Genomic DNA, 24686 nt, shown 5'->3' on the forward strand with positions numbered 1-24686 from the left:
GGTTTGGGTGTTAACAGGAGTGACAGTGCCAGGCCTGCTTTTAGCTATTTATCACACATGTGCACATACACACACATGCACATGCACACGTGCATACACACACACACACACACACACACACACACACACAGCCATGACCAGCCATCTACCCCAAATCCCAGGGTCCTGCAGCAGAGCCCACTTTTCATGGAAGAAGTGAGGGGGGGGGCTATGGTTAAGGACCCAGACCCACCAGGTGCTATGCCTAGAAAAAGCAGACTCCTGGGTGTCATGGGGTCACTACAGGTATGGGGGAGCCCCACTGAAAGGTTTGGGGTCAAGCAAGTGCTCACCCTAGGCAGCTGACAGCTGCTTTTGGGGGAGAGACTCAGAGAGATTCACTTGGAGAATATGCAAGCCCATCCAACTTTTAGATTCATAGCAATTAAACTGACCAGGGTAAATGACTTTAAATATTAAAATATATTTACATATACAACTTTATGGATGCCCATGGAAGCTGTGACCTGCCCAGCCTAGCAGAACCCACGTGACTGCTGAGTCTTTCTGCAGGCTGCATGTAACAGCAGACGCTATAAATAAGTGTCAAGAAAACCCAGGCTGAAAGTGCCAGCTTATCTTCTTTGCCGCTGTCTTCTTCACAGCCCCCGTCCACTCTGCTGTGGGCTCCAAGTCCAGGGCATGCCAGAAGATTTTAGGAAGATGTCAAGCAGCAGGTTCCAGAGCATGGGACCTGGGGCTGCCTCTGACAGCTCCCTTACTAGGATCCACTGGACGTGGGGCCCGAGTGGCAGGCAGGATGCTAAACAGTCATGGGCACTCTGACCCATGCAGGGCTGGCTCTCCACTGCACAGTCTGGGGCACAGCCACCTGCATCCATCGCAGGCTCTGATGGCGCACCTCTAGTCTCCCGGGGGTAGGTGTTCAACTAGCCCAGGCCTCCTTCCCAGCACCTCTGTTTCAAATGAGTGGGAGCAGAATCAAGGCCTTGCCCCAGGCACCTGCGTTCCATTATTACACTGGAGTTCAGGTCTTCTTTAAAAGCATCACTCTGTCTGGCTTCCTAAGCCCCAGCAGAGTATGTTCACCCCCAGTGGTTGGGAATAAATTGTAGAGTGTGGAGGAGGCAGAGAAGGGAGGGGGAGATGGTGGCAGCTTATCTGCTGAATGCCTCTGGGCACCTTTGCTGTCTCCTTCTGAGCCATAAAGATGGCCACCTGCTCCCTTTGGGAAATTCTAGGCTGGGCCAGGAGAGAGGGGAACAGGCTCCTTGAAGTCTTGTTTCTTGCTGCTTTTGAGGCTCTGACAAACACACCCAATGGCTCAGAATCAGCAGGAAGTTTGGGAAAGGGTCATCTGGGCTGGACTCACTCAGTGAGGTCAGCCCTTAGGGGAGCAGTTAACGTCCCAGGGGGACAGGTGCTTGACTCTGCCTCTGGGTGATGGGTAGTCATCAGACGTCACTCTGGGGCTGGAGGTCCATGTTGTTGTCAGAGGATGAGGACTGGCTGGGCAGAGAAGTGTCTAGGCCATTCGAAGATCTCAACGGTCGTTTGTACAGGAAGCAGGCAGCGGCAAAGAAGATGAAGCCCAGGACCTGGAGAGAGAAGGAACTTTCCAGAGTGGCCCACCCAGAGGTCCAAGACTCAAAGCCTGAGCTCCCAGTCAGGCCTGGATGCCCATTTTCTTTTTTTAAAAATTTTTTAAATTATCTTTATTTATTTATTGGATAGAGACAGTCAGAAACTGAGAGGGAACTAGAGAGGGTGAGAGGCAGAGAGACACCTGCAGCACTGTTTCATCATTTGTGAAGCTTTCCCCCTGCAGGTGGGGCTGGGGGCTCGAACCCAGGTCCTTGAACATTGTAACATGTGCGCTCAACTAGGTGCGCCACCACCCGGCCCCCGGATCCCCATTTTCTGCAGTGTCAGTCCTGAGCATGGACCCCAGTATTTTGAGTGAGGAAATGAAAAATGCTATTTGACTGGAAACACAGGTACCAGATGAGGTAGGGAGCTTGTCTTGGACTGAACTGTGCACTCCCACCCCCAAAGAAATGTCTAAGTCCTAACCCCCAAAACCTGTGAGTGGGACCTTGATCTGGAAATAAGGTAATTGCAGATGTAAGTCAGGAACTTGTGATGTGGTCAGTCTAGTTAGGGAGGGTCCCCAAATCAAGCAACCAGGGTGCCTACATAAAAGGGGAGTAATTTGACAGGGATAAGCAGAGGGGAGGCTGAGCCACCAGGAAGAAGGAACCTGCCACGTCTTGACCTAAGACTTCCTACCCCCAAAGTGAGAGAAGACTTCTGTTCTCTCAACCCAGTGTGCGGTCTTTGTTCTGGCTGCACCAGGCTCCTCACTGAGCTGGCCAGTACTGAGGGTCACCATACCCAAGTGGCACTGACCACCTGTGTGGTGGCAGGACTAGGTGCCCACAAAGATGACAGGGAGGAGAAAGGCCCATCTCCGTGCATGTATCTAGACTACTGTGGAGATACTTGTCTGGCAGAAGCACCTGTTTCCTGAGCATCACTGGTGCTATAGGCCTGAGGCCACACCACAAGTCAGGCTGTTTCCATGGTGGCTCCGTGGTCTAGAGAGAGACCAAACAGGAGTCTCCAGAGACTGAGTCTGCTGCCATTTGAAAGGGTGTGGAGCCAGTCCTAACCACTGTGCTGTGCAGTATGTGTGTGTGTGGTGGGAGTAGGGGTAGGGGGTAGGGAGGGGCTTTATCTGGGTGGGCAGATGTCCCTACTCAGCTTCTGGGCATAGACTACACAGAACAAAGAGGAACCCAGGGCCACTTCCAGAACACCTCAGAGTCTTTAATACTGGCTCCCAGAAGCTCCCCCAGAGGATTGTAGATCCCTGCTCTTAGTGGGCTATTTTTTTTAAAGCTAATCCATGGGGAGATAAACTCTGAGACTTTCAGTTCCTTCCTGAAAATCTCCTGCCAGGAGAGTAACCTGTCTTTGCCACCGAGCTGGTATCAAGGGAGGACCAAAGAACAGCCCCAGTATTTTGTTGGCTTTGAAGGTTTTGTGCCTTTTCCTCCAAGGGGGGGGGGTGCGGGTGGGAGATTCTAAATAGAAATATGCGCCTCTTCACAGGGAGCTGATTCTAGGAATAAGCAGGAAATTTCTCTTAGAAGCCCAGAAAAAGGGGGATGGGTGAAAGCACAGAGTAGAACATTAAGTGCCTTGACCCCCCCTCAAACCCACAGACCCTGAAGTGGCTTCTGCCACCATTTTCAGGTCTTTACAATTTAGCTAACCAAGCATGGGGCAAATAGCCAGACTCATGGGAGGACTGGAGGGCAGGGGATGACAGCCACTGCAGGGATGGGGACTGAAGCTGAAAGTCCTCAAGGCCCCATGGTCTACCTTCCACTGTCCCCACTATTGTTCTCACCTTCTCAGAAGCTCTAAGTATGGACTTGGGCTGCAGGAAAGATGCCTATGGCCATGGGGACGCTAAGCAGCTAGAGCTCTCAGTGGGGTGTGTGGACCCCTCACTGGCTGGAGAAGACCTCTGAGTCTCTCATACACAGGGCTTTATTTCTTTTCTTTTCTTTCTTTCTTTCTTTCTTTCTTTCTTTCTTTCTTTCTTTCTTTTTTTGACACCAGTGTTATCACTGGGGCTCGGTGCCTACACAACAAATCCCCTGCTCCCAGCAGCCATTTTTCCTTTTTATTTATTTTTTATTACCATAGAGACAGAAATAGGGCAAGAAAGGGAGGGGGGGAGAGAAAGAGAGACACCTGTATTCTGCTTCACTGCTCATGAGGCTTCACCCCTGTAGGTGGGGGCCAGAGGCTCGAACATGGATCCTTGTGCATTGTAGCTTGTGTGCTTTACCTGTCACATCACTACTCAGCCCCCACCCAGGACCTTTTAAAAGTCTCAGAGCCCTTCCTCCAGTGCAGTTTAAGCAGATGCAGCCCCACTCACCTTGTAGGCCAGCCCAGCCACCAGCATGTATTGGCTCATAGCCGTGTTCTGGTACAGCAGGCAGGAGCCCTGCTGGCCACACTGCACCTGCCAGAGCTGGCATGCCTTGTCGATGATCCAGCCAAAGGCGATAGGTCCAGGGATGGCCCCTGCAGAGAGAAGCACACTCAGACCTCATGTGCCCTCTACAGACAGGGCAGGGAGGAGAGAGAACATCTAGGTTTCCAGAAAGCTGACATTGGCTAGTGTTAATCTCAGAGGGTGCAAAGGAGACTTAACTCTTCTTTACTCTGGGGGAACCTAGCATCAGGCTGGAATTTCCCTTTGAACTCCACTAGGTGGAGCCTCTGTGTTAGTGAGGAAAAGGCACTCTTTGGGCAGATAAGGGACCATGGTTCCTCTAGTGGGTGGCTAGGGGACAGTGCCTTTTCCAAGGGGGATGGGCATGGTGACAGGATGTACTTAAACTGGGAAAGAAGCCCCCTCCCAGGAACACTTGTGCAGTCAACACACTGCACAACTGTACATGACTTCCTCGCACTGCACAGTACCTAGCGTCCTAACCACGATCCACTGGATTCCTAGGGCAAAGGATCTCTGCTGGTCATCGACGCACCTGCAATAGGAAACTGCAGCATTGGTGTTGAGAAGTGTGTCTACTCACCACATCACACCCCCACACCAGTGGCCGAGTCCCAGTCGAGGCCCAGACTGTGCTGCCACTTCTCCCAGGTGGCAAGCACCTGACAGAAGCAGTTATGCCTTTCCTGCCACGGCTTTTCAGAGGGCCCAGCAAGTTCCCCTCAGGGATCCGCAGAGCTCCACCTTAGTGTGCTGTAAGGGAAGTTTCTGGACAAGAGCAAAACCCAGACCCGTTGGCTTACCGTAAAGTGGCTGTGAGTGCAGGAATGCTGCTGAGGAAGGTAAAGATAATTACAACGAATATGAAAACCAGAAGGAGGGGCTTTCTTTGACAAGTTGAAGTGCATTTCCCTGCAGTAGCATGGCCATAACCAGAGGAAAAATTCTGAGTGATACAGCTACAGTTTCGGTACACCTGGGGAGCGCAACAACAGCGCTGATTACAGGAGGAAGGAACAGACACCCCTTCCCAGGCTCCAGGCCAGTGTGGGGTCAGAGCACAGCAGCCCCCACTCACCTTCTGGCTGTCAGAGCCGGTGAACGCTGCCTCCAGGCAGCCCGCATGGCAGGGTGAGAAGTACATGAGGCCGTTGGAGCCGCACACCGGGTTGTAGTGTTCAGGCTGGCAGCCGCAGGCAATGTTGCAAGTAGCCGTCAGCGCCCGCTGGCCCTCAGGCAGAAGGCTGCAGGGGGGAGGGGAGGGGAGCAGGACTGAGGTCAGTGCTGGGAGGAGTGTCTGGTACACAGGAACAGCCTGGGCCTCAGCCTCTCTGGCTCTGCTGTATCTCTGTGGTGCACAAGGGACTGGGCTCCTCTTCTCCCCACGGTTGGGCCCTGTTCAGTGCCCTTAGCTGCTCGTCCTGTACTAAGGCACATCCCCTAATAGCTTGGAGCTTGGAGAGGCCATGCTCTCACTTACAATGTGAAAAATTACAAAAGGGAGACCAGGTACAGAACCTCTGGTGGTGCCAGCTCTATCTATGTGCAGGCCACATATCCACACGCTCCAGTGACCACACCCCTCTCCCCGTTTTGACTGAAATCACACGTACTGAGTGCATGCATGCTTCTGTTGCTTCCCCACCCTATCCACCCCCGCCCCGACCTTTTTGGTGGCCAACACTGAATCTTAAAGATGCCCCCATCTCCTTCCTATTCCCACTCCCAGCAGAAGGCAGAGCCCTTTGCTGAAGCACATTGTGCCACTTAGTGGAGCAACTTAGAAAGCCCCAGCTCAGGTGCTCCCACCTCTGCCCTCTGACTTTGTTGCAGTAGCAGCCTGGAGTGACTCCATCATCCCTGTGAGGGGTTCCTGCTAGAGAAGCCACCAGGATTCCCATGGCAGGTGGCCTGATCTACACTAGACACACCCTGACAGCTGCTTCCCATTTACTGGGTCACACAGAGGCTGGTCCTTGGTCATATAGCACATGTAAAGAAGCTGGGCTGCCATTGTCCTTGTTTTTTTTTTTTTTTTTTTACAAATGAGAAGACTGAGACTCCAAGCTGGACTGAACCAGGAGCTTCTCAACATAGAAATTCTGACAACTATACACCAGGCAAAGGACAATTGCTGTCCTTAAGATACCTTTATTTAACTATCAAGCTAACACTAAAAATCTTGAGGTTGGGAGTCGGTAGTGCAGTGGGTTAAGCGCAGGTGGTGCAAAGTGCAAGGACCGGCATAAGGATCCCGGTTTGAGCCCCCGGCTCCCCACCTGCAGGGGAGTTACTTCACAGGTGGTGAAGCTTGTCTGCAGGTGTTTGTCTTTCTCTGCTCCTCTCTGTCTTCCCCTCCTCTCTCCATTTCTCTCTGTCCTACCTAACAACGATGACATCAATAACAGCAAGAATAAAATGACAAGGGCAACAAAAAGAATAAATAAATATTTTTTAAAAAAATCTTGAGGTTAACATAGACTTTTGATAACTCAACTGTTTCTTTCTTAACTTAAGGCTAGACTCCATAAATACACTAGCTTAGACTTAAGTCCAGCAGAATATGTAATGGCCATCCAGTTATTGTATAATAAATGGCCTTCAAGACCTTAACAATCGGGAGAAAGTTAAAACTTATCAGATAGAGAATGAGAAACTGGATGGTGACAAGAGACAGGCTTACCTAGTCTGGCTGTTTTTGCTAGTGACAAGCCACCTCATCACCTGGAATCCTAGTCATAGATATAGGTCAATATCTACAAGAGATCTCTCTGTCTGCCATCACTGGTCACTTCCATAGGGAGTGTCTCTCTGCCCTATCATGGGCCTCTCAGAACTTTGTCCTCACTGCAAAGTAACATTGGTAATGACTGCCCCACTCTCCGACTGGAGGCTGGGTCATTCTACTCTGTCACATGAGGAAAGATGGCATGCAACTTACAGACATGGCCCCAGCTGTGACCACAGCTTGAACTGACAGCAACCTGCAGGTCATACAGGCTCCTTGTTAAATATCAATAGACATGGACCCCAGGTCAGATTGATTTGGTGTAGTTAATTATATACGTATAAATACATCTTTTATTTCAATATGGGAGCCATTCTCGTGCTCTCTTTGGCAGCACATATACTAAAATTAGAAGCCATTCTCTGCCTTAATCCAGTTCTCAGATCCCACACTCTACTCTAATGCCATCCTCCCAGATAGTTCTCAAGTCTGCCTTTATAGTAACAGCTCAATCAAAGTTTGTTAGAGTCCTACTCCTAGGAATGTTTATACCTAAATAGGCACCCTAGCTTCCTCTCATCCTGAGTTTCTTTCTTTTATTTATTTTTTTAATATTTATTTATTTTCCCTTTTGCTACCCTTGTTGTTTTTTTTTTAACTGTTGTTGTAGTTATTACTGTTGTTCTTATTGATGTCGTCATTGGAAGGGAAGACAGAGGTGGGGAGAGAAAGATAAGACATCTGGGAGTCAGGGGGTGGCGCAGCGGGTTAAGCACACGTGGCACAGTGAGTTAAGTGCACATGGCGCAAAGCGCAAGGACCGGTGGAAGGATCCTGGTTCAAGTCCCTGGCACCCCACCTGTAGGGGAATCGCTTCACAGGTGGTGAAGCAGGTCTGCAGGTGTCTAGCTTTCTCTCCCCCTCTCTGTCTTCCCGTCTTCTCTCCATTTCTCTCTGTCCTATCCAACAGTGACATTAGTAACAACAAGAAATACAACAATAAAACAACAAGGGCAACAAAAGGGAATAAATAAATAAATATTAAAAAAAAAAAAGATAGACCCCTACAGGTGGAGAGCCAGGGGCTTGAACCAGGATCCTTATTCAGGTCCTTGTGCTTCATACCATGTGCACTTAATCTGCTATGCTATCGCCCGACTCCCTATCCTGAGTTTCTTAACTGTCATCAGCTCTAATCCTATACTTTGGCCCTCCATTTATTAAACATTTGCATACTTTGCCACCTTTCAGCCATCAAGTCCCAGATGCTGCCATGACCCCACCCTGACCTCCCTGCACAGATGACCACATGGTGAAGTATCCAGAAACCTCATCTCTCCGGAGCCCTGCCCTACCAGGGAAAGATTAGGGACAGAACAGGTCTGTCTAGGAGTATGAATCGACCAGGCTACAGTCCATGCCTCAGCAGGAAGCAGTTACAGAAGCTCAAAACTTTGTCCTTCAGCACCTCAAAAAGAACTTTAGGTCCATACTTTTAGAGGGGGAAATGTTGAGAGACAGGAAGTAACTGGAGAGGACACAAACAATGCTGCACCACACAGGAACACATATACTCCAGGCACACCTGTGTGCCTGGGGAAAGGAAACTACTGCTCAGGAAATGGGAGTGGTGACAGGTGTGACTTGGAAAGGTGAAGGCGGGGCTTGGGTGTTATAAGCTTGACCTGTGGGCATGGCTTCTCCCTCTGTTTAGGTGAGTGCCCAGTCTAGATGTGAGTAAGAGTTCTGAGGGGTCTCTCTCTCTCTCTCTCTCGCTCTCTCTCTTTCTCTTTTTCTTTCTCTCTCATCCTCTCTCTCTTGGCCTAACACGTGAACGTTCTCAATTTTCTTGAAAAAATTTAAAATTCCTGGAAAAAAAAATTCAACATAGTGTTGTTGATAGTGAACTTTCTGAGGGGTCATCCTCATCAGTGTCTTGATGTTAGGACACCCCCCCCCCCCAGATAGGGACTGCTTCCCTCTCTCCCACAGCTCAGGAACCCAGGGCCCTGATAGCTATGCTGGAGGTCTCTCTCCTTTCCCTCCAGGCACGGCTTGGCCTCACCTTCCACTGTAGCTGGCTGTCACCCCTGCCATGGGCACATTGGGGCAGTGCATGAAGAAGACAAAGGTGGCCAGCAGGCTGGTCAGCGTGCAGAACAGGCAGAACTTGATGATGCCTGAGCCTCGGAGCTTGAACTTGTTCACGAAGAAGCCACCTAGGAGGGTGCCACCACCACCTGCTGGCACCACCAGGTACCCTGTAGGAGAGGAAGTGGTAGGGGTGTTAGGGTTGGGCTCCCCTTTATAGATGGGAAAACTGAGGTACAAGGTCATCAATCCCTGTTCAAATGGCTGCACTGGAATCTGCACTCAATACGCTAGGCTCTGCCAGCTTCTAGCCACTGCACAGGCCGGCAGAGCTCCTTGGGGGAGGCTTCCTGGCCTTCTGGGGCTTAGGAGAACAGAAGAGACAGGGGGCAAGGCCTGACACTTAATGAGAAGCCAGGACTAGCTGGCATGTGGCTCCCAGGCTCTCCCAGAGTAGGAGGCAATAAGAAGGAAATAAGGCTCTGTGGACTCAACCCCAACAATGACTGAAATGGGGATACAGGAGGGGGGGATCTGAGAGGATGTGGCTATCTAGGAGGGGGTGTCAACATGAGGAAAGGGCTGCTGGGGGTAAGTTGCTGGGGGGATATCTGGGCATGTGAGGTTGGCCAAGAGACCAGGCAAAGAGAGGAAACCAGTCAAGAAAGGGAGTGGGCCATGCGGGTGACTCATGTGCTATTCAAGTGCACCCCATTTCCCCTGCCTGGTGCCACCCCTCACAGGCAGGAGCAGCCCCACATCTAGTGACAACCCCCTCCCCCATGATTTGAAGTCACCATGGCTGGCCAGCACAGAGTGACAGGGGACAGTGGCAGGAATAGTCTGAGGTTCCATCTCTCCTCTGGCTACTCTCAGCCTCTGGCTACTACTGCCTCTAGGCTGACTCCGGGGCTCCAGCTTCATGGTCCCCTAAGGCCATGGGACATGGGCTGTCCAGTTCCTGGAGATGGCTAGATCCCCCTAACCAGAGTAGGGTCCTAGCAGGAGGGTGGCCAAGGTTCCTTGGGGTCTGTGGAGTGAGCATTTGCATGTGGCACACACCTCAGTCAGCACAGGCCAGACCCCCAGGTCAAGATTCAATGACAGCCAAGCAGCCTATATACAGTGTGGGGCTGTCTAGGTCTTTCTAGAAGATACTCTCAAACATTGTCACTTGTTGAGTGCTAGCAAAATGTAGGGCACTTGCAAGAGTCAGGGAATTTTCTTACCAAACAAGGTGGCAGCTTTCGAGGCACTCAGGTTGAGTTGTGACTCGAGAAACTTGGGACCAAATGTGGACATTCCTGTGACGAGCGTCGCCTCGGTGGCTCCAGCCAGGCAGAGCAGGATGAATGTGGGGTTCTTCAGGAGGAGCCAGATGGAACTGGATACAGGGAGTGATGGAGCCCAGAGAGAAGACAAAGGGTCTGAGTGAGCCAAGTGGGCCATGAGGAAGCCAAGGATTCTGGGGTCATCTCCCCTTCCACCAGATCAGAGAACCTGGTTTGGGGAGAGGACTGGATGGGGTGCAGGAGCCAAAGGATACATGTAATCCAGAGAGACCAAGAGGAGGTTCAAGGCATGGCTCTGGCAGGCAGAGAGGTGCCAGGGTTCTAAGCCAGAGGCTGGCAAGAAGCCTGCTGAGGTGGGTAAGGAAGAACCTCCTCACCCCATGGCCAGAGCTCTCCCCCTGTGTAGGGAGTGGTCCTGAGTGGTCATGACACAGATGAACCACCTCTGGGGACAGCTGTGAGCATCCACTGAGGCAACTGAGCAGTGGGAAATGGGCTTCTTGGGGTAGATTGTTTCTACCACCCAGAGAGAAGGGGGCAGAAAAACCTACAGGTTTGGATGAGAGGCCTCTCCTAGGAATCTTGGCTGAGCTAGGGTGGCTCCCCAACTTCCCTTAGTGTGCACGTGGAGAGGCCACTGGGGCGTGGTCACCTAAGGGATTACTCCTCCTTCCTCTGGCTTGGCCTACTGTAGGCAGACAGCCTGGGGCTACTGCAAAGGGGAGAAGTCAGCAGCACCAGGTGGGCCAGTCACATGCTCGTCTGCTCTGAATGAGCACAAAGGCTTTAGAGGTTGCAAGATAATGGAACTCTGCACTCTGCTAGGGAGAGAGGGCCAAAAGCAGATGCCCAGGTACACTGCTTAAACATGTAAGATGCCAAACAGCTGTCAAGGTATCACAAGGGGAGCACGACTCACCTTCCTTGCTAATGGGGGGCAGAGCACAGAGCAGGAAGGACACATCATCATAGCGGGGGGGGGGGGGGGGAGGGCTGGAATATGAGATTCACACCCCTCCTGGGGAGACAGGTTCCTATGCTAAGTTTACTTCCCAGGCTGGCTTCTGGGAGCTGCTGCCCTCTGAGAAGAGTAGGCACTGGGGTACCCTATAATTGTGAATGGTGGCAAGTGGCTGCAGATGCTTTTGGAAGTCCTGGTCATACACAAGGGCCAGGCTCCCATGGGTGACAGAGCAAATCCTTGCAAGAACAACCACTATCTCACTATGGCCAGGTCCGGTGTCCTATTCCCATGCACCCTGTCTATAGTCTCAGCTGAGAACACACTGGCTCCAGACCACTCTGTTGGCCTCACCTGTAGCTGGGAGTCCCACACCCTACCCTGATCTCCCAGTACTGGCCTCCCTGAAGCAGACTGGGCCTTTCTCTGTATCCATCAGTGGTACCTCCAATATGACTCTCAAATTTTCTTCATTTTCAGGACACAGACCAAAACCAAATTGGTTCTGGGAAGCAGAATGTATAGCATGGCCCAAATTAGCTATCAGGGTGGACAGGGAGCAGGAGTGGGAAGTCAGCTGAGGGAGGAAACCTAGAAGCATCGAGGCTAGAACCTCATCCTCACTCCCACTGCCTTCAAACCTTACTTTCAGACTGGAGGGTTAGGAAGACTTCATTTTGGCCAACCTGTGGGGCCAGGCCTTGGAGAGAACTCAACTTAGTGGCACCTTGGGATGAGACCCAGAAATTCAGGGCCTCAGTCACACCCAGTATTCTCCTCGGCCAGCTGACCACATGAAGGGGGACACCCCATGTGTGCCTGTACTTCCTGGCCTTGCTCAAATGCCCAGGCTTGGGGACAGTTGACTTGGCTCAGAGGGAACAGCTCTCCACCAGCATGTCTCAATTTCATTTCCTTCCCTGGTCTGTAGACCATTCTCTGGTTGGGTTTACTCAGAGAATTTGTCATGAACTGAAAGTGGATACATGTCCCAGGATTTATTTTATTGCCAGCAATTGGTTTGGGGGAAGTGAGCCTGGGCATACTCCTCCAAGGTGGCCCAGAATGCCCAAGGTCACAGGGGCCAGGCTGTGGGTGTGCTTTATCCCCACATTGTGGAGGACCAGCTGGGGGTCCCTGATGTGGTGTTGGGGATGGGGTGTCCCTGCAGCATGATGTTCCTGCTCCTCTGATCAGTTAGGCCAGTCTTGGGGACCCCTGCTTCTGGGTAGTCTAGTGGGAGTGGGATATGGGAGAACAGAGCCCTGTAGGAAGGCCCCCTTTTTCTGTGGGGGAATCCCTGAGGAAGGCAGCAGTGTTCTCGCTCTTTCCCTAGCAGCCCCTACTTCCCATGTGGCTGGTTTGATGTAGCCATTCATGGGCTCTAGGATGCTGGAGAGGCAGTGGGTGCTTAGTGAAGCTGAGGACACAGGTGGTGGCCAGCTGGAGGCCCCTTTTTCTACCAGCCTCAGGAGGTCCCATGCCAGGTCTGGCAGGGTGGGGAGGGGGCTGTGCTGGGCTGTAGGAGCCCCAGGATGTACTTGATACTCCAGCAGCCCAGTTCTCTGCCCCCATAGTTCATGATAAGCAGTACCATGCCAGGAAAGGGGATGTAGAGGGGCCCAAAAGCCATGAATGTGTCTGAGAAGAGGGGAAGCACAGGGCATCCAGGGAGCTCCCACTCCTCTATGACGTTTGGAGCCCCCGAGGAAGGGCAGAAAGAAACAGCTGGACCCCCTGGGAGCCCCTCATGGGTGCTACTAATGAAAATATCAGTAACAACAGCAAATGGTGGGAAAAGGCTACAGTCCTGGCCTTGAGTTGGGGCTCCATGATTATAGACCCAGGAGACTGTATCTGTTGTTCTCTAAGCTCTGGGCTTAAGTTTTGGGCAGGGCCTGAAGACAGCACTAGGAGGAGGACCAGGAACTGTCACCAACATACGGCCCTGGGAGTCCCATGCACTCTATCTGGGCGTGCAGTGGGCAGCCTCCCCCAGCCCCCCTCATGTCTCCCACCTCTTCCCCTCTGGCTCTTACAGAGGCAGGTCTTTTAAGGTCTTCCCAAAGTCAGGGTTACTGGCTGTCTTGTGACTGTTGTTCTTCAACTGCTGCGTCTCAGACACCCTCATAACCATGTAGCGCTGGGAACCTGTGAGAGCAGTGGTATTGGTGAGAGGCAGGAACTCACGGCTGGCTCCAGAGTCTCCCCCACCATCCCATGCCCTTTCTCACATCCCTGCCCTGGATGGGAAATGGCCCTTGGGAATGCACCATGGTGACCAGTGATTGGTGACCAACTGGCAAGGGACAGGAGGTGGACAGAGCCCTCAGGGAATAGCTGGGGACAAAGGAAGCACAGGCAGTGGAAGGGGCACAGACCTCATCCAAGGGTCCTCAGCAGGGAGTTGTGTCCACAGGGAGATGCATGGCTGGAGGCCTGCAGGAGGGCAGCACCCAGGAAATGGGGGACCATGGAGACATTCCCATGCCTTATGGGGCCCAGAGTGATTGTACCTTCTGCTTCTGGTGTGAAGAGTGAGGTGGGAAATGGGGTGTTCTAACTTGTGTACAGTCAGGAAGAGGAGCACCCACCTGGCAGCTGGCGTGGGTAGCCAAGGATGGGGATGGCGATGAGGAAGGCAGCAGCCCCTGCTCCCAGGAATCCTACCCACCAGGCACCAACCCACATTGGGCTCTCAGTGGTCAGTTCTGTCCTGCAGGAAGAGGCACTCAGATCAGAGTCCAGTTTACATGCACTCAGAGTGCTCATGGGCTCCTTTGCTGTCTGGCTCCTGCCAGCCTCAGGCTACCCATTCTAGCAAGGCCACTTGGGGGCTGGGGGCAGAGGAGGGGGTTCTACTAGAGCATAATGAAGTGCCCACCTCAGAGCATCAGAGGGTGCCCAGCCTTGTGATGATTGAGGGTCTGGGGGCCAACTGGAGCTCCCTCTGACCATAGCCTGCACACAGGTGCACTTCAAATTTAAAAGTAAGTGAGCAGAATTACCAGGTAAAAAGGGTCATGGGGTGCCAGGGTTCAGTGCAGCCCCACAAGGTCGGCAGGGGCTTTTCTGGGCTCAGGAGCTGATGGGTCACACTGGTCTCAGTCCAATTTCCCCTTTGTGCGATGTGGGCCCAGATCCCAGAGCAAGAGGAAGGTGAAGGGTACAAGCCCTGCCTACTTGACACCCATGTTAGCCCACCTGAGTCAGAGGGGTCATTGTTTTCCTTTCTCTTTGACTTGACATGACAGAGAGAAACTGAGAGAGAAGGAGAAGACAGAGGGAGGGAGAGAAACACCTGTAGTACTGCTTTACTACTTTTAAAAGCTTCTTCCCTGAAGATGGGGGTCAGGGGTTTGAACCCAGGTCCCTGTGCATGATGATGATGTGTGTTGTACCACTGCCCAGCCCCTCAAGAGGGGCCATTTCTGTCTGGCCAGACACTAGAGAGAGCAACCAGAGGCAGGTGGTCTGCAGAGCTCCAGAGTATGGGACACAGGCAGGAAGTAGCCCAGATGCAAGTGAAAAACAAGGAAGCCAAGAGCGCACACCTCTATGGAATATCCTTCCTTGTGGTTGCCCTCCTGCCCACCCTCTCCAGCTATCTCCCTCTGTCTCTGAATCTCCCCAGTTCAAATGTATAAAGACTAGCAACACAAAGGAAAGATACCAGGAAATGAAAGAAATGTGACCTAATAAGAAGCTTGTATTTGGTCTCTGGTCTCAGTTCCTGACATTGGGCCCCTAAATCCTTTGGAATTTCCTGAGTGAAAGGAGGATCTGTTGACAGACTCCCAGGTGGGGGCTGGTCACCAGCTGGGATGGCCATGTAGCTACCAGTGAGGTTTCTACCCAACCCTGAGCCCTGAGGAAGCTGTTCATCACCTAATGACCTATGACTGGATCACTGAGCAGGAAGAGTGGGCTCTCTGCCCAGTTGGAAAAAAGTGTGGGTAACTGAGGACCAACTCCCAGGGGAAGGGAGGTGGGGGGGGCAAGGGTTTATGAGTCTGAGCCTCTGAGCTGTAGGGTTTGCATTGCCTCAGCATCAGGGTTGGAGCTGAGCTGATTTTCAGGCACCTAGTCCAGGGAGAGCCACTTGTGACAAACACACATTCTCAAAGCCATCACTGCCCCCCCACACCGGTCATCAGAATAAGACCAGCTTTGGACCTCTGCTGCATCAAGTTGCCTCTGGGCAACCCCTCCTTGGAATACTGTCTGAGACAGGCAGCCCCCTACATGAGCAGCAAAATGTTTTCTCTGTGTGGCAAGTAAGCTGCTTGAAGGACCCAGCTCACTCACCAGTGGCCAATTTCTGTGTAGATGTTCAGCAGGGCTCCTCCCACCAGGTAGCCAGCTGCGGGCCCCAGGATAGCTGCAGTGTAGAAGATACCTGGGAAGCAAGCAGAACCAGTGAGTGACCTGTTGCCCCCTACTGGCTGCTCCAGGCCTATGGGCACCCAACATTCCCCACTTCTCAAGACAGAAAGGGGGCACGTTGTGCTCATGGGATGTGAAACTCACAGAATGTGCTGCTCATGGGATATGTCATCCTTTGATATGTTGGCAGCAAGAAGTATGGATTTACCATTCCCAAACCCCGAGACACATGGGGTCTCAGTGGGCACTGTGTGGGACCTGGTTTTGCTTCACTGTCCAGGTAGGGCTACCCTTTGCCTAGTTATTCCCCCCACTGCAGACCCCATAAGGGGGTACTTATATGACCTGAGGTGTTTCAGGTTTGTTTTTCCTGCTCCCCACCTAGGAGCACACAGGGTCTCACATATCCACTTGTGGACAGAGGGGAAGAGTGCCTCATGGATCTGGCCAAGGCCAGGCTGCATTGTGCCAGCCACCTGCCTTGTGTGAGGGGCTGTACTTACCGATATAGACAGGTGAGTAGCTGGTCTTGACATTCTCATCCAGGTAGGTGACGCCTAGTGTGTAGAGGGGCGTAGCCCCGACGCCGTGTAAGAACTGGCCCAGCATAAAGACCAGCCGGTAGCTGGACAGGCCAGAGGAGCTAGGGGTGCAGGCCGTGCTGTGGTTGGCCTGGCACACCCCGGTGCCCCCGGTGGCCACAGTGTGGTAAGGGCCAGCAGTGAAGTGTGGCAGCGTGAACACCAGTGAGCCAGCTCCCATGACCAGCATCCCCCAGCCCAGCCAGCGTGGCTTGTGGCCGCTGCCCCCAAAGTAGCTGACAAAGGCGAGGCACAGGCAGGCGGCCATGTCATAGGAGCTGGCAATGAGGCCACTCTGGTAGCTGAGCAGCTCGAAGCGTCGTTCGATGGAGGTGATGACAGTGTTTAGGAAACCATTGATTGTCATGCCCTGCAGGAAGGAGGCAGCACACAGGAAGCACAGGAAGCCCTGGGGTGTGTTGAAGACCTGCAGGCATGCAGGGGTGAAGGCACGCCAGCCACACACCAGGCTCTGTGGCTGAGGCTGGGACACATAGCACAGCTCAGGGTCCACATGGCACTTCTCTCTCTCCAGCGGGCACAGCGGCTGGTTGCAGGGGTCCAGGGGGCCACGAGTGGTATGCCGTGGCACATTGGGGCTGGGGGTTGAGCCAAGGGATGCCCTTCTGCTGAGCGGGATGCAAGTACACTCGCTGTCCAAGGCCTCATGTGGACTGGGGAGGGCCAGCTGAGGCATGGAAATGAAAGTCTTGTCCCCCATTCCGTGCTGGGGCATCTCCACCCAGGAAGTGATGGTGACAGTCACCTAGATGCCACGTGGCACTCCAGACAGTGTTTTCAGTGGCCTTAAGGATGGTGTTCCAGTAGTGAGTGTGTTCTGTGGAGAGAACTTCTGGTTAGCAGGTTGGCAGACCCCTGTATCTTACATCTTGGTTGCTACACTTGTTCCCCTGTCCCAGGGGATGGCTGCCTAGTGACCAACCTGGTGAGGCTGGGCTGCTCTGATCAGCACACACCCTGGACCTAGAGCCATATATGGACCCACAACTTTTGCTTCCATTATTCTCACAGGTAAACTAGGCCCTGGGGGCCCAGTCCAGCACCAATTGGATGTGGGTACCAGAGCTCAGGGAGCTTGGTTTGGGTTTGGAAAGAACTGGCAGCTGGGCCTCCCCCCTGCTGTCTCCATGAGCATGGCTCTTCTGTCTTCATGCCCCACCAAACACTGAACCTTCCATTTCCGGCATCACCTTATAAGGCAGTGGGTGGGAGCTGCCATATGCTCTTGTGTACAGTGGGGATGTGGTGCCCTCTTACCCTCTCACCCTCTTGGTACCTGAAGCCCCACCCTGCTGCTCTTTGGCCCCATGAGAGTTGGATGTGGGTAGAGAATGCAACCGGCTTGAAGACTTCCATTCTCAGTCGCTGGCTTCGGCTTCTTCCCTGGGTGTATCTAGGGTACCCACAAGGAAGGAGTCAGGGTTACTCATGGGTCCAATGAGGCCCTGCCGTGAAGTCTGGCACAGGGTTTTAAATGTGCTGACGCAATATTGAAAGCATGTGACCAATCAATCATGTGACATTTACACATGGGCCTGAAGTTGACTTTGGAAACAGGTACTTCTGGGTCCGAGGGTTGTGTGGTGAGGCAGTCAGGGACGGAAGTGCCACCAACCGTTGTGTTCCTGGGCCTGTGCCCAGGTTTTATTGATAGAGGTGGTGTTTGTTTCCAGACATCTGCCAGGCTGAATTATGGGAGGATGTGAGAGAACACTTAAGGAAGGAGTGGCTTTTACATTGCAAGAACAGTGGCAACTCCTGAGAGAATTAGAGAGGGATGGGGCCACATACACACCAGCAAGCAGAGGGTTGTTCATGGGGATACCAGAGAGCACACTCAGTGTCATTGTAGTCCCCGAGGAGGAGTGCAGAAAGGCCACAAGCACAAGTTCCAGACAGGACAATCACCGGCCACACCTGCAGCTTAGAATGGCTATAAATCAGAAACTGTTACTCAGACTCCAGAATCCAAAGGTCACCCTGTGTCAGCATGGTGTTGTGCACTCTTCTAATCTTTTTTTCAGTGCATGTACACCAACACTTTGGTGTGCGTGCTTATCAACCTGTGTGCACACACATGCACACTCACACCAGGCATTGGACCTCATCCTGGGGCTGGGAAATTCCAATGGGATGAAATAGCAGGATGCCCAGAGGGGCTTGACTTATTGGCCTTTGGGGATGGAGGATCAGCCCTGGGCCATGGGAAATGAGACATGGGTGGGCGTTCCCTGGAACAGAAAGGATTGGGATCCTTCCCCAGCTTTGGGTCTGCCCAACCTCAGCCCTCTTACCCTGGCTGCAGGAAAAATACAACCAACTGCTGATGAGAGGCCAGGCCTGAGGCAAGATATGTGGTGGCCACAGAAGCCTAAGCTTCTGTGACCAGGAATGGCCCAAAAGAAAGAGTGATTCCCTATTTAAAAATAAAGCCACAAAGAAGCAAGCACAGTGGGTGGTGGATGGGTCCACAGCTTCACCATCAACTGACATAAGATACATATTCACTAATAGTCAGGTTGAAAACCCTATTTCAGATATTATGTTTTACACCCACTTTCTGGAGGACCACACCTAACAGGAAGTGAGGATGCTGCTCAGATCCAGTGGCCACCTGGGACTCAGAGGCACTGATAGTCCAAGATGTCTATGACAGCAGCCACCCTCTATGATGAACTTTTCACCTGGTGTTCCTGAAAGGTCTCAGAGAAGGACATTTGGCTACCACACCTCAGAAACATCACATGGCCAAGCACCCACTAAATCTTCTGCACATACATTACCTCATTATGGAAGGCAACCTCATCATCAAGTGGGGCACCCTCCCTAAACCTTGGTCTTAATGGCTGCCCCAAGACAAGGTATACCTTGTACTCTGGTCATGTGGCTGAAAACAGCGATGTCCCCCAAGCCAACTGCAGGTCTGTGAGCTCCCACTCTGTCCCCTGTGGCTGACTTGCATGGTTCATTTCTCCCAATTACCCTGATGCCCTTGCTCTTGGAAGAAGGTACAGGATGGAAGAAGCTGTCAGGGAGAGTCACATGGATTTCTCAGCTTGAGAGTGCACCCTGTTCTCTGTGTCAGGACAGAGCAGACCTCCTCCAGTCACACAGAGAACAGAGTATAGCCCAATGCATACAGCCTGCCTGGATTGCATCCACCCTCCTGCTGCCTCTGCTGTGTAAGTGTGTGGGGTGGGGAGGGGTGGGTGTGATGGGGGTAGGGTGGCAGGGCATCAGAGACAAGGGATTAGGAGGCTGATTAAAGGGAGCATAATGTGTGCCCTGGAGCCCCAGCCAGAGATCCACACCTGGGCCTCACTCAGCGGGGGTGAGGAGGATTGTGTGTATTTGCATTCAGACTTTGAGTCCGTTTATGCCCGTGTGTGTGTGTGTGTGTGTGTGTGTGTGTGTGTATGCTTGCACACACCCTGTGTGAACACATGCACAATATTTTAGGAGAAAGTCACAATCCTCTTCTGACTTTCTCATACTATCCTGACCTATCCAGCTGTGCCTGCCAGGAATAAGCTTGTCCTCCACCTTCTCACCCTCCTCTACTGCCTTGCCCTCCTTGCCCTCTCTCCCTCCTTCTTATATACCATCCCCCCCCCCCGCTGCCCATCACCAGCTACACTGTGGGAAGGCAGTGCCCCTTGGGGGACCTCCATAGACTTTCTGTGAGAACTAGGATCCCATTCTCAGGGTAGGGCTGCAGTGACTTTCTGTCCATGGTCCCTTCTGTATCTCCTTCCTTGGGGCTCCCTGGGTGCACCTAGGATCTTTTGGAGGAGCCGCAGAGCAGCCGGTAGGAGGGATGCAGGGTTACCCAGAGGGCTCACTCCTTGCTGCACCAGGACATATGTGGGCATTCCCTGCACAGCACACAGCATTGTGGCCTGTCCTCCCCCAGTTTCTCTACCCACAAGCTGCCCCTCTGTGGGACTCTCAGGCAACTCCAACCTCCTAAACCCTCAAGTCTATCCCACTCTCTCTTCCTCTTGAAGGAGGAAGCTTGAAGCTGTTTACAGAGTAGACACATGGTGACATGATCTGGGGTACACCTCACTTTACATACTTGGTGATCAGGCACAGGTGAATGGGCAGGGAGCTGACTACTTTGCATGGAAAACAATGAAGAATTGAGAGAGCACAAATGACACCCCCAAGATCCTTCTGTCTCATTATAAGTGTTCCCGACCCCACCCTGAGCCCTGGGGGTGGGGCATAGAGGAATTGGAGGAGGCAGGCATATGTTTACTGAACTCTTGACATGGCTCCATGGAGCTGAATACAAAGCTAGCTGCCCTGTGCCACTCCAGAGCAGGCAAGAGTTCAGAGAGGACACAGAGGGGCTATTTTGGAACCAGGCAGGGTGTTCCCATCTTAGGCAGGGCAATAGCTTCTCTGAGCCTCAATTTCCCCACTGTAACAGGATGTCATGGGAAGTGTGCAGGAAGGACTCAGGGCTCTACTCAGAGTGCTTCACACAAGAAAAGTAGAATGACCAGAGGGTTTTGTTCAAGGCCAGTAGGGCTGGGTAGGGCTGTACTGAGCAAGTTCTTTTCAGAAGACAGGCCTGCCAGGCACAGTCTGGGCTGGGCCACTTCCACGTGGCCTCTAAGGTCTGCTGAGAGGCAGGCCCTAATAACAAATACAAGTCCCACAAGAAAGCCTGAGGCAGGAACAGGGTGCTACCTGAGTCTTGATGATCCCAAACCCTTCCTGAAGTTAGAGCCAAAGGGCAAAGCTTCAGATACCTCCCAGCTTGTTAGATGGAAAAACCATTGAGAAAAGACATGGGTGGGTGAGCTCATGAAGGGCTGTGTGAGTGGAGGGAGGGCTGGTGGAGATCCACATCCTGGACTCTGAACACTTTGCTTAGCTGGACTGCCCCATGTGGGGCCCTCTATGGGGCCTCACTTACCACACTGTGATTGGCTGTGGCAAAAGGCGGGTGGCTTGTGAGAAGTCCACTTGCCCCTGGGAAACAAGGTCCAGAGAGGCCAGTTATGCATCATGTTGGTAGGAAGGACCCTACAGTGGGTGGCAAGGAAGGCTGGGAAAAGTGGGGAGACCCCATCCCCATGATAGGAGGAGGAGGAGGAGGGCAGAGCCAGAAACAGTGCAGCAGGAAAATTCCCCAGTACTTGCCCATGAGGAGACACAAACTGGGGTTTACTGCTGGCAGCCAGGGTAGCATACTCCAGCAGGGGCCAGGCTCCCATTATATGAGAGCCATATAATGGGAAGTGTGAGCTAGTGCTGACACAGGTCCCTTTGGACCTGTTTGAGAACCTGCATCTACCACGACCACAAGAGCTGAATATCTAGAATTAGGGCACCTCCAGGATCTGATTTTCAATCCATGTACAAAACAGACAGAGCTTTTTGCCACACCTGAGAACAGAGACAGAGTGGGAACGGTTCCCAGGATGTGTTATTTTGTGGTCTCTATCTATACCTCAGCTAGATGTTACAATGGAGAAGGAAAGAGGGTGACATGGGTAGCCCTTTGGACCTTCTTCTGAACTGTCTTCCCAGGTCCAGATCCCTCCCACCTGTGAGCACAGGGCTTTGGCTACAGAGCTCTGGCTTTCCCCAGGGGAGTCACAGGGGACTCATACTCTTAAGTCCTTATAGCCATGGAAAAGCCTTGTCTATTTGGAAAGTGGGTACAAATCAGAACCTCAAATGCATTCATGAACATGTTGAGCCCTGGTCCAGGTGCCTGAGAGAGCCAGCCCTGAGGCTAGATCACTGAGAATCAGGTACTAGGAAAGAATGCCAACCATAAGACATCTACTTCCAGACCCCTTATCCTGCCAACCCCTGGTTACTACCAGTGCCCAGCATTAGCCATACAGGAGAGAGGCAATCTGGAAAGAGTTTTGCTAGTGGCATCTGCTGGCCCTGCCCCACAGGAAACCAGGACAGTTCTTTTAGTGCAAGGCAGTTAATGCCCTAGGGTCCCACTGGGGGCCCCTCTGCTCTCTCCAGCAACTTATGGAAGGTCATATTATTCAGGTCAGCTCCCTGGTCATGTGAGGCATCCTGCCTATACCCCATAAAGGATCCTGGCCAAATGCTTCTGAACCATAGTTGTGGGCCCACCTTTCGGGACTCTACCCTGTGACTGGAGTGGCTCCCTGGGTTGCCGCCCCTCCAGGAACTGAACTGTAAAGTATTTGGAGTTATAAAAACCTGAACTCAAATAGTCCCATGTATTTGCTGTGTGACAGCATAGGTCACTCAACTACCCAGTGCCTTGGCTCAGTCATCTGTGAAACAAAAAAAGCTCATTATAGGGGCTTCATGAGATTCGCCTAAGCACTCAACACCTAGCAGGCAGGCACATTCCAAGTCCTGATAGGCAGCTCCGGTGGACCTTTCTATTATTACTGCTATTGTTAAATGAGCCTCTGTGAGCAGATTAACATGCGTGGGTTCTCTCCTTTAAATCTGCCTTTGCTCCAGGCTACACAGAATAAAACCTCCCAGCATGACCATGTGCACGGTTCACCAAGTACCAGCTGCCTCCCAGAGTCTGTTTTGGATGAGACAGAGGAAACCCAAGTAGAGGTGTGGCAACTGGAGAGCTGTTATGAGGAACACAATGATTGTGGAAAACTACTGTTCTAACTTCTTAGACAGGAACCCCATTGCCAGGTCCAGTGGTCATTGAGAGAGTGGCTAGAACAAGAATTCTGAGGCCCCGGGAACTGGCAGTGGGACATGAGTGGGAAAACTTCTCTCTCCCCTCGGGGTGCTGACCTGTCAGTGTCTGACCCAGCCTCTCCCTCCGGTCTGCCCAGTTTGCTCTGGGTTCTCTGACCCAGTGGCTCAGTGCATTCACACCTTGTCTCTATCCTCTCCAGTTCTCCAACTGTTCCTCCACTTCTGGTCAGCTGGGAAGGTAGGCCCAGGTCTGGTTGCTTTTGGGATACTGGTGGGGAGATGGGGGGCTGGGGAGACAGGGGTGCAGCTGCTGTCTCCACAAAAGGGTGCACACCCAGCAGAATGCCCCTCTAGGATGACTCTTCCAGGGTGCTCTCTCTCCCTGAGGAGTTTGCAGTGTGGCTGGCTGAACCAAGCCCGGCAGCTCTCAAAGCTTCTGAACCTGACATTTCCTCCTTGACTCAGCATCCCCTGCTAGCGGAGACCCACCACAAGCCTGTGGCTCCACGAGGCACGTCGGGCCCTGGGCAGACCAGAGAGGATTGCACCTGCTTGCACGCCCAGACACCTGCCCTGGCCTCTCCCCTCCTTCCACGCCTGAGTCCCAGTCATCACTCAGACCCTGTCCTCTCTGTGCCCGCTGCAGCGAGGATCCCCTTCCTTTCCGCTGGGGATCCGGAGGTTTCCCGCTTGGGGAGCCGGTAGTGAGGTCCCGGAATCCAGAGCTCTGGTCCGCGCCCAGCTCCAACCCACCCACTGGAGGAGGGGCCCGGGGCGAACAGTGGGGACCCAGGCCGCCTGCCTCGCTGCTACCCCGCCGCATTGGAGCCGGCGCCATCTCAACCGGCGAGCCCCAATCCAAGGTCAGCGGCACCTCGCTCCTGAAGTCAGCAGGCGCACCTGGGCAGGTCCCTCCCGCCCCCACACCCTGGGCCGCTGCCCCACTCACCTTCCGGCGCCCGCCGCGGCCGCGCTCAGAGCTCTGCTGCACTCGCGCTGCCCACTACCGCTTCATTCATTCCTCCCGTCCTCCCGCCTCGGAGAGCAGGCGGGGCCCCGGCAGCCCAGCCCCCTACCATGGCCAATGGCGGCGCGGTGCGGCCAGGGACCCCGCCCCCTGTGCCCCTCCCCGCCCGAGTGACAGCCCGAGCTGCGGGAGGGGCCTCGGATCAGGCGCGGGCGCGGATCTGCAGAGGCCGGGGGAGAGGGTGCAGGCCCGGGGCTGTCCCCTCCCCCGGCTTCAGACCGCGCGTCCCCCGGGGACTAGTCTCCCGGCGCCCCTACGTGGCATCCCCAGCGAAATGGGAAACACAGAGCTGGGGGTGAAGTCTACCGTCGGGGGCCACGAGGCTGTGCAGTTCCTTTTTCTTTTTAAAATGTTAAAATATTTATTTATTTCTCTTCCTTTTGTTGCCCTTGTTTTTTACTGTTGTAGTTAGTATTGTTGTTGTTACTGATGTCATCGTTGTTAGATAGGACAGAGAGAAACGGAGAGAGGAGGGGAAGACAAACAGGGGAGAGAAGGCTGTACAGTTTCTAAGTGATTCCGAGTGAAATGGAACCGGGTGTCTGCGCCATGAGGTCGGGGGTGCCTTCCCCAACTTGGTGAAGAGGGAGGTGCAGCCTCCCTCTTCATCTGCCCAGGGGTCCTGTGACTTCCACCTGTGTTGCCCTAGGTGCGTCCCCTAGGGGTTTTCCTGGAAGATCAGTGCATCCCACTGTTGCCTTTTTTTTTTTTTTTCCCCAGGAGAAAGGGATTCGGTGCTGATGTCAGGAGGGAGGGGATTACCAATTGACGCCAGTGTTCCTGCTATGTAATCTTGAACACATTCCTTTGAACGTCTGTTTTCTCATCTGTAGAATGGGAGTGATACAATCCTCAAGGGGCTGTTGAGACCAAAAGGAAGAAAAC

At 53.0% G+C, this 24686-nt stretch overlaps 1 protein-coding gene across 2 annotated transcripts; it reads right to left on the reverse strand.

Moving 5' to 3' along the window:
• Positions 1 to 443: 443 nt before the first annotated feature.
• SLCO4A1 (solute carrier organic anion transporter family member 4A1) lies at positions 444 to 23829 on the reverse strand. 2 transcript variants are annotated; one of them, XM_060178290.1, is made up of 12 exons: positions 23724 to 23829; positions 15998 to 16913; positions 15417 to 15507; positions 13703 to 13824; positions 13148 to 13259; positions 10085 to 10239; positions 8830 to 9025; positions 5115 to 5280; positions 4840 to 5012; positions 4507 to 4571; positions 3956 to 4104; positions 444 to 1598 (listed from the first exon to the last, which is right to left on the reverse strand). In XM_060178290.1, exons 2-12 carry the CDS (start codon positions 16809 to 16811, stop codon positions 1455 to 1457), a joined length of 2187 nt encoding a protein of 728 aa, XP_060034273.1. In that variant the 5' UTR covers positions 16812 to 16913; positions 23724 to 23829; the 3' UTR covers positions 444 to 1454. The 2 variants fall into 2 exon arrangements, with proteins under 2 accessions (XP_060034273.1, XP_007520433.2); XM_007520371.3 differs by lacking the exon at positions 23724 to 23829 and adding an exon at positions 17354 to 17475.
• Between the last annotated feature and the right edge of the window lie 857 nt (positions 23830 to 24686).

This window comes from Erinaceus europaeus, chromosome 1 (assembly GCF_950295315.1).
Source record: "Erinaceus europaeus chromosome 1, mEriEur2.1, whole genome shotgun sequence".
NCBI classification, from domain to species: Eukaryota; Metazoa; Chordata; class Mammalia; order Eulipotyphla; family Erinaceidae; genus Erinaceus; species Erinaceus europaeus.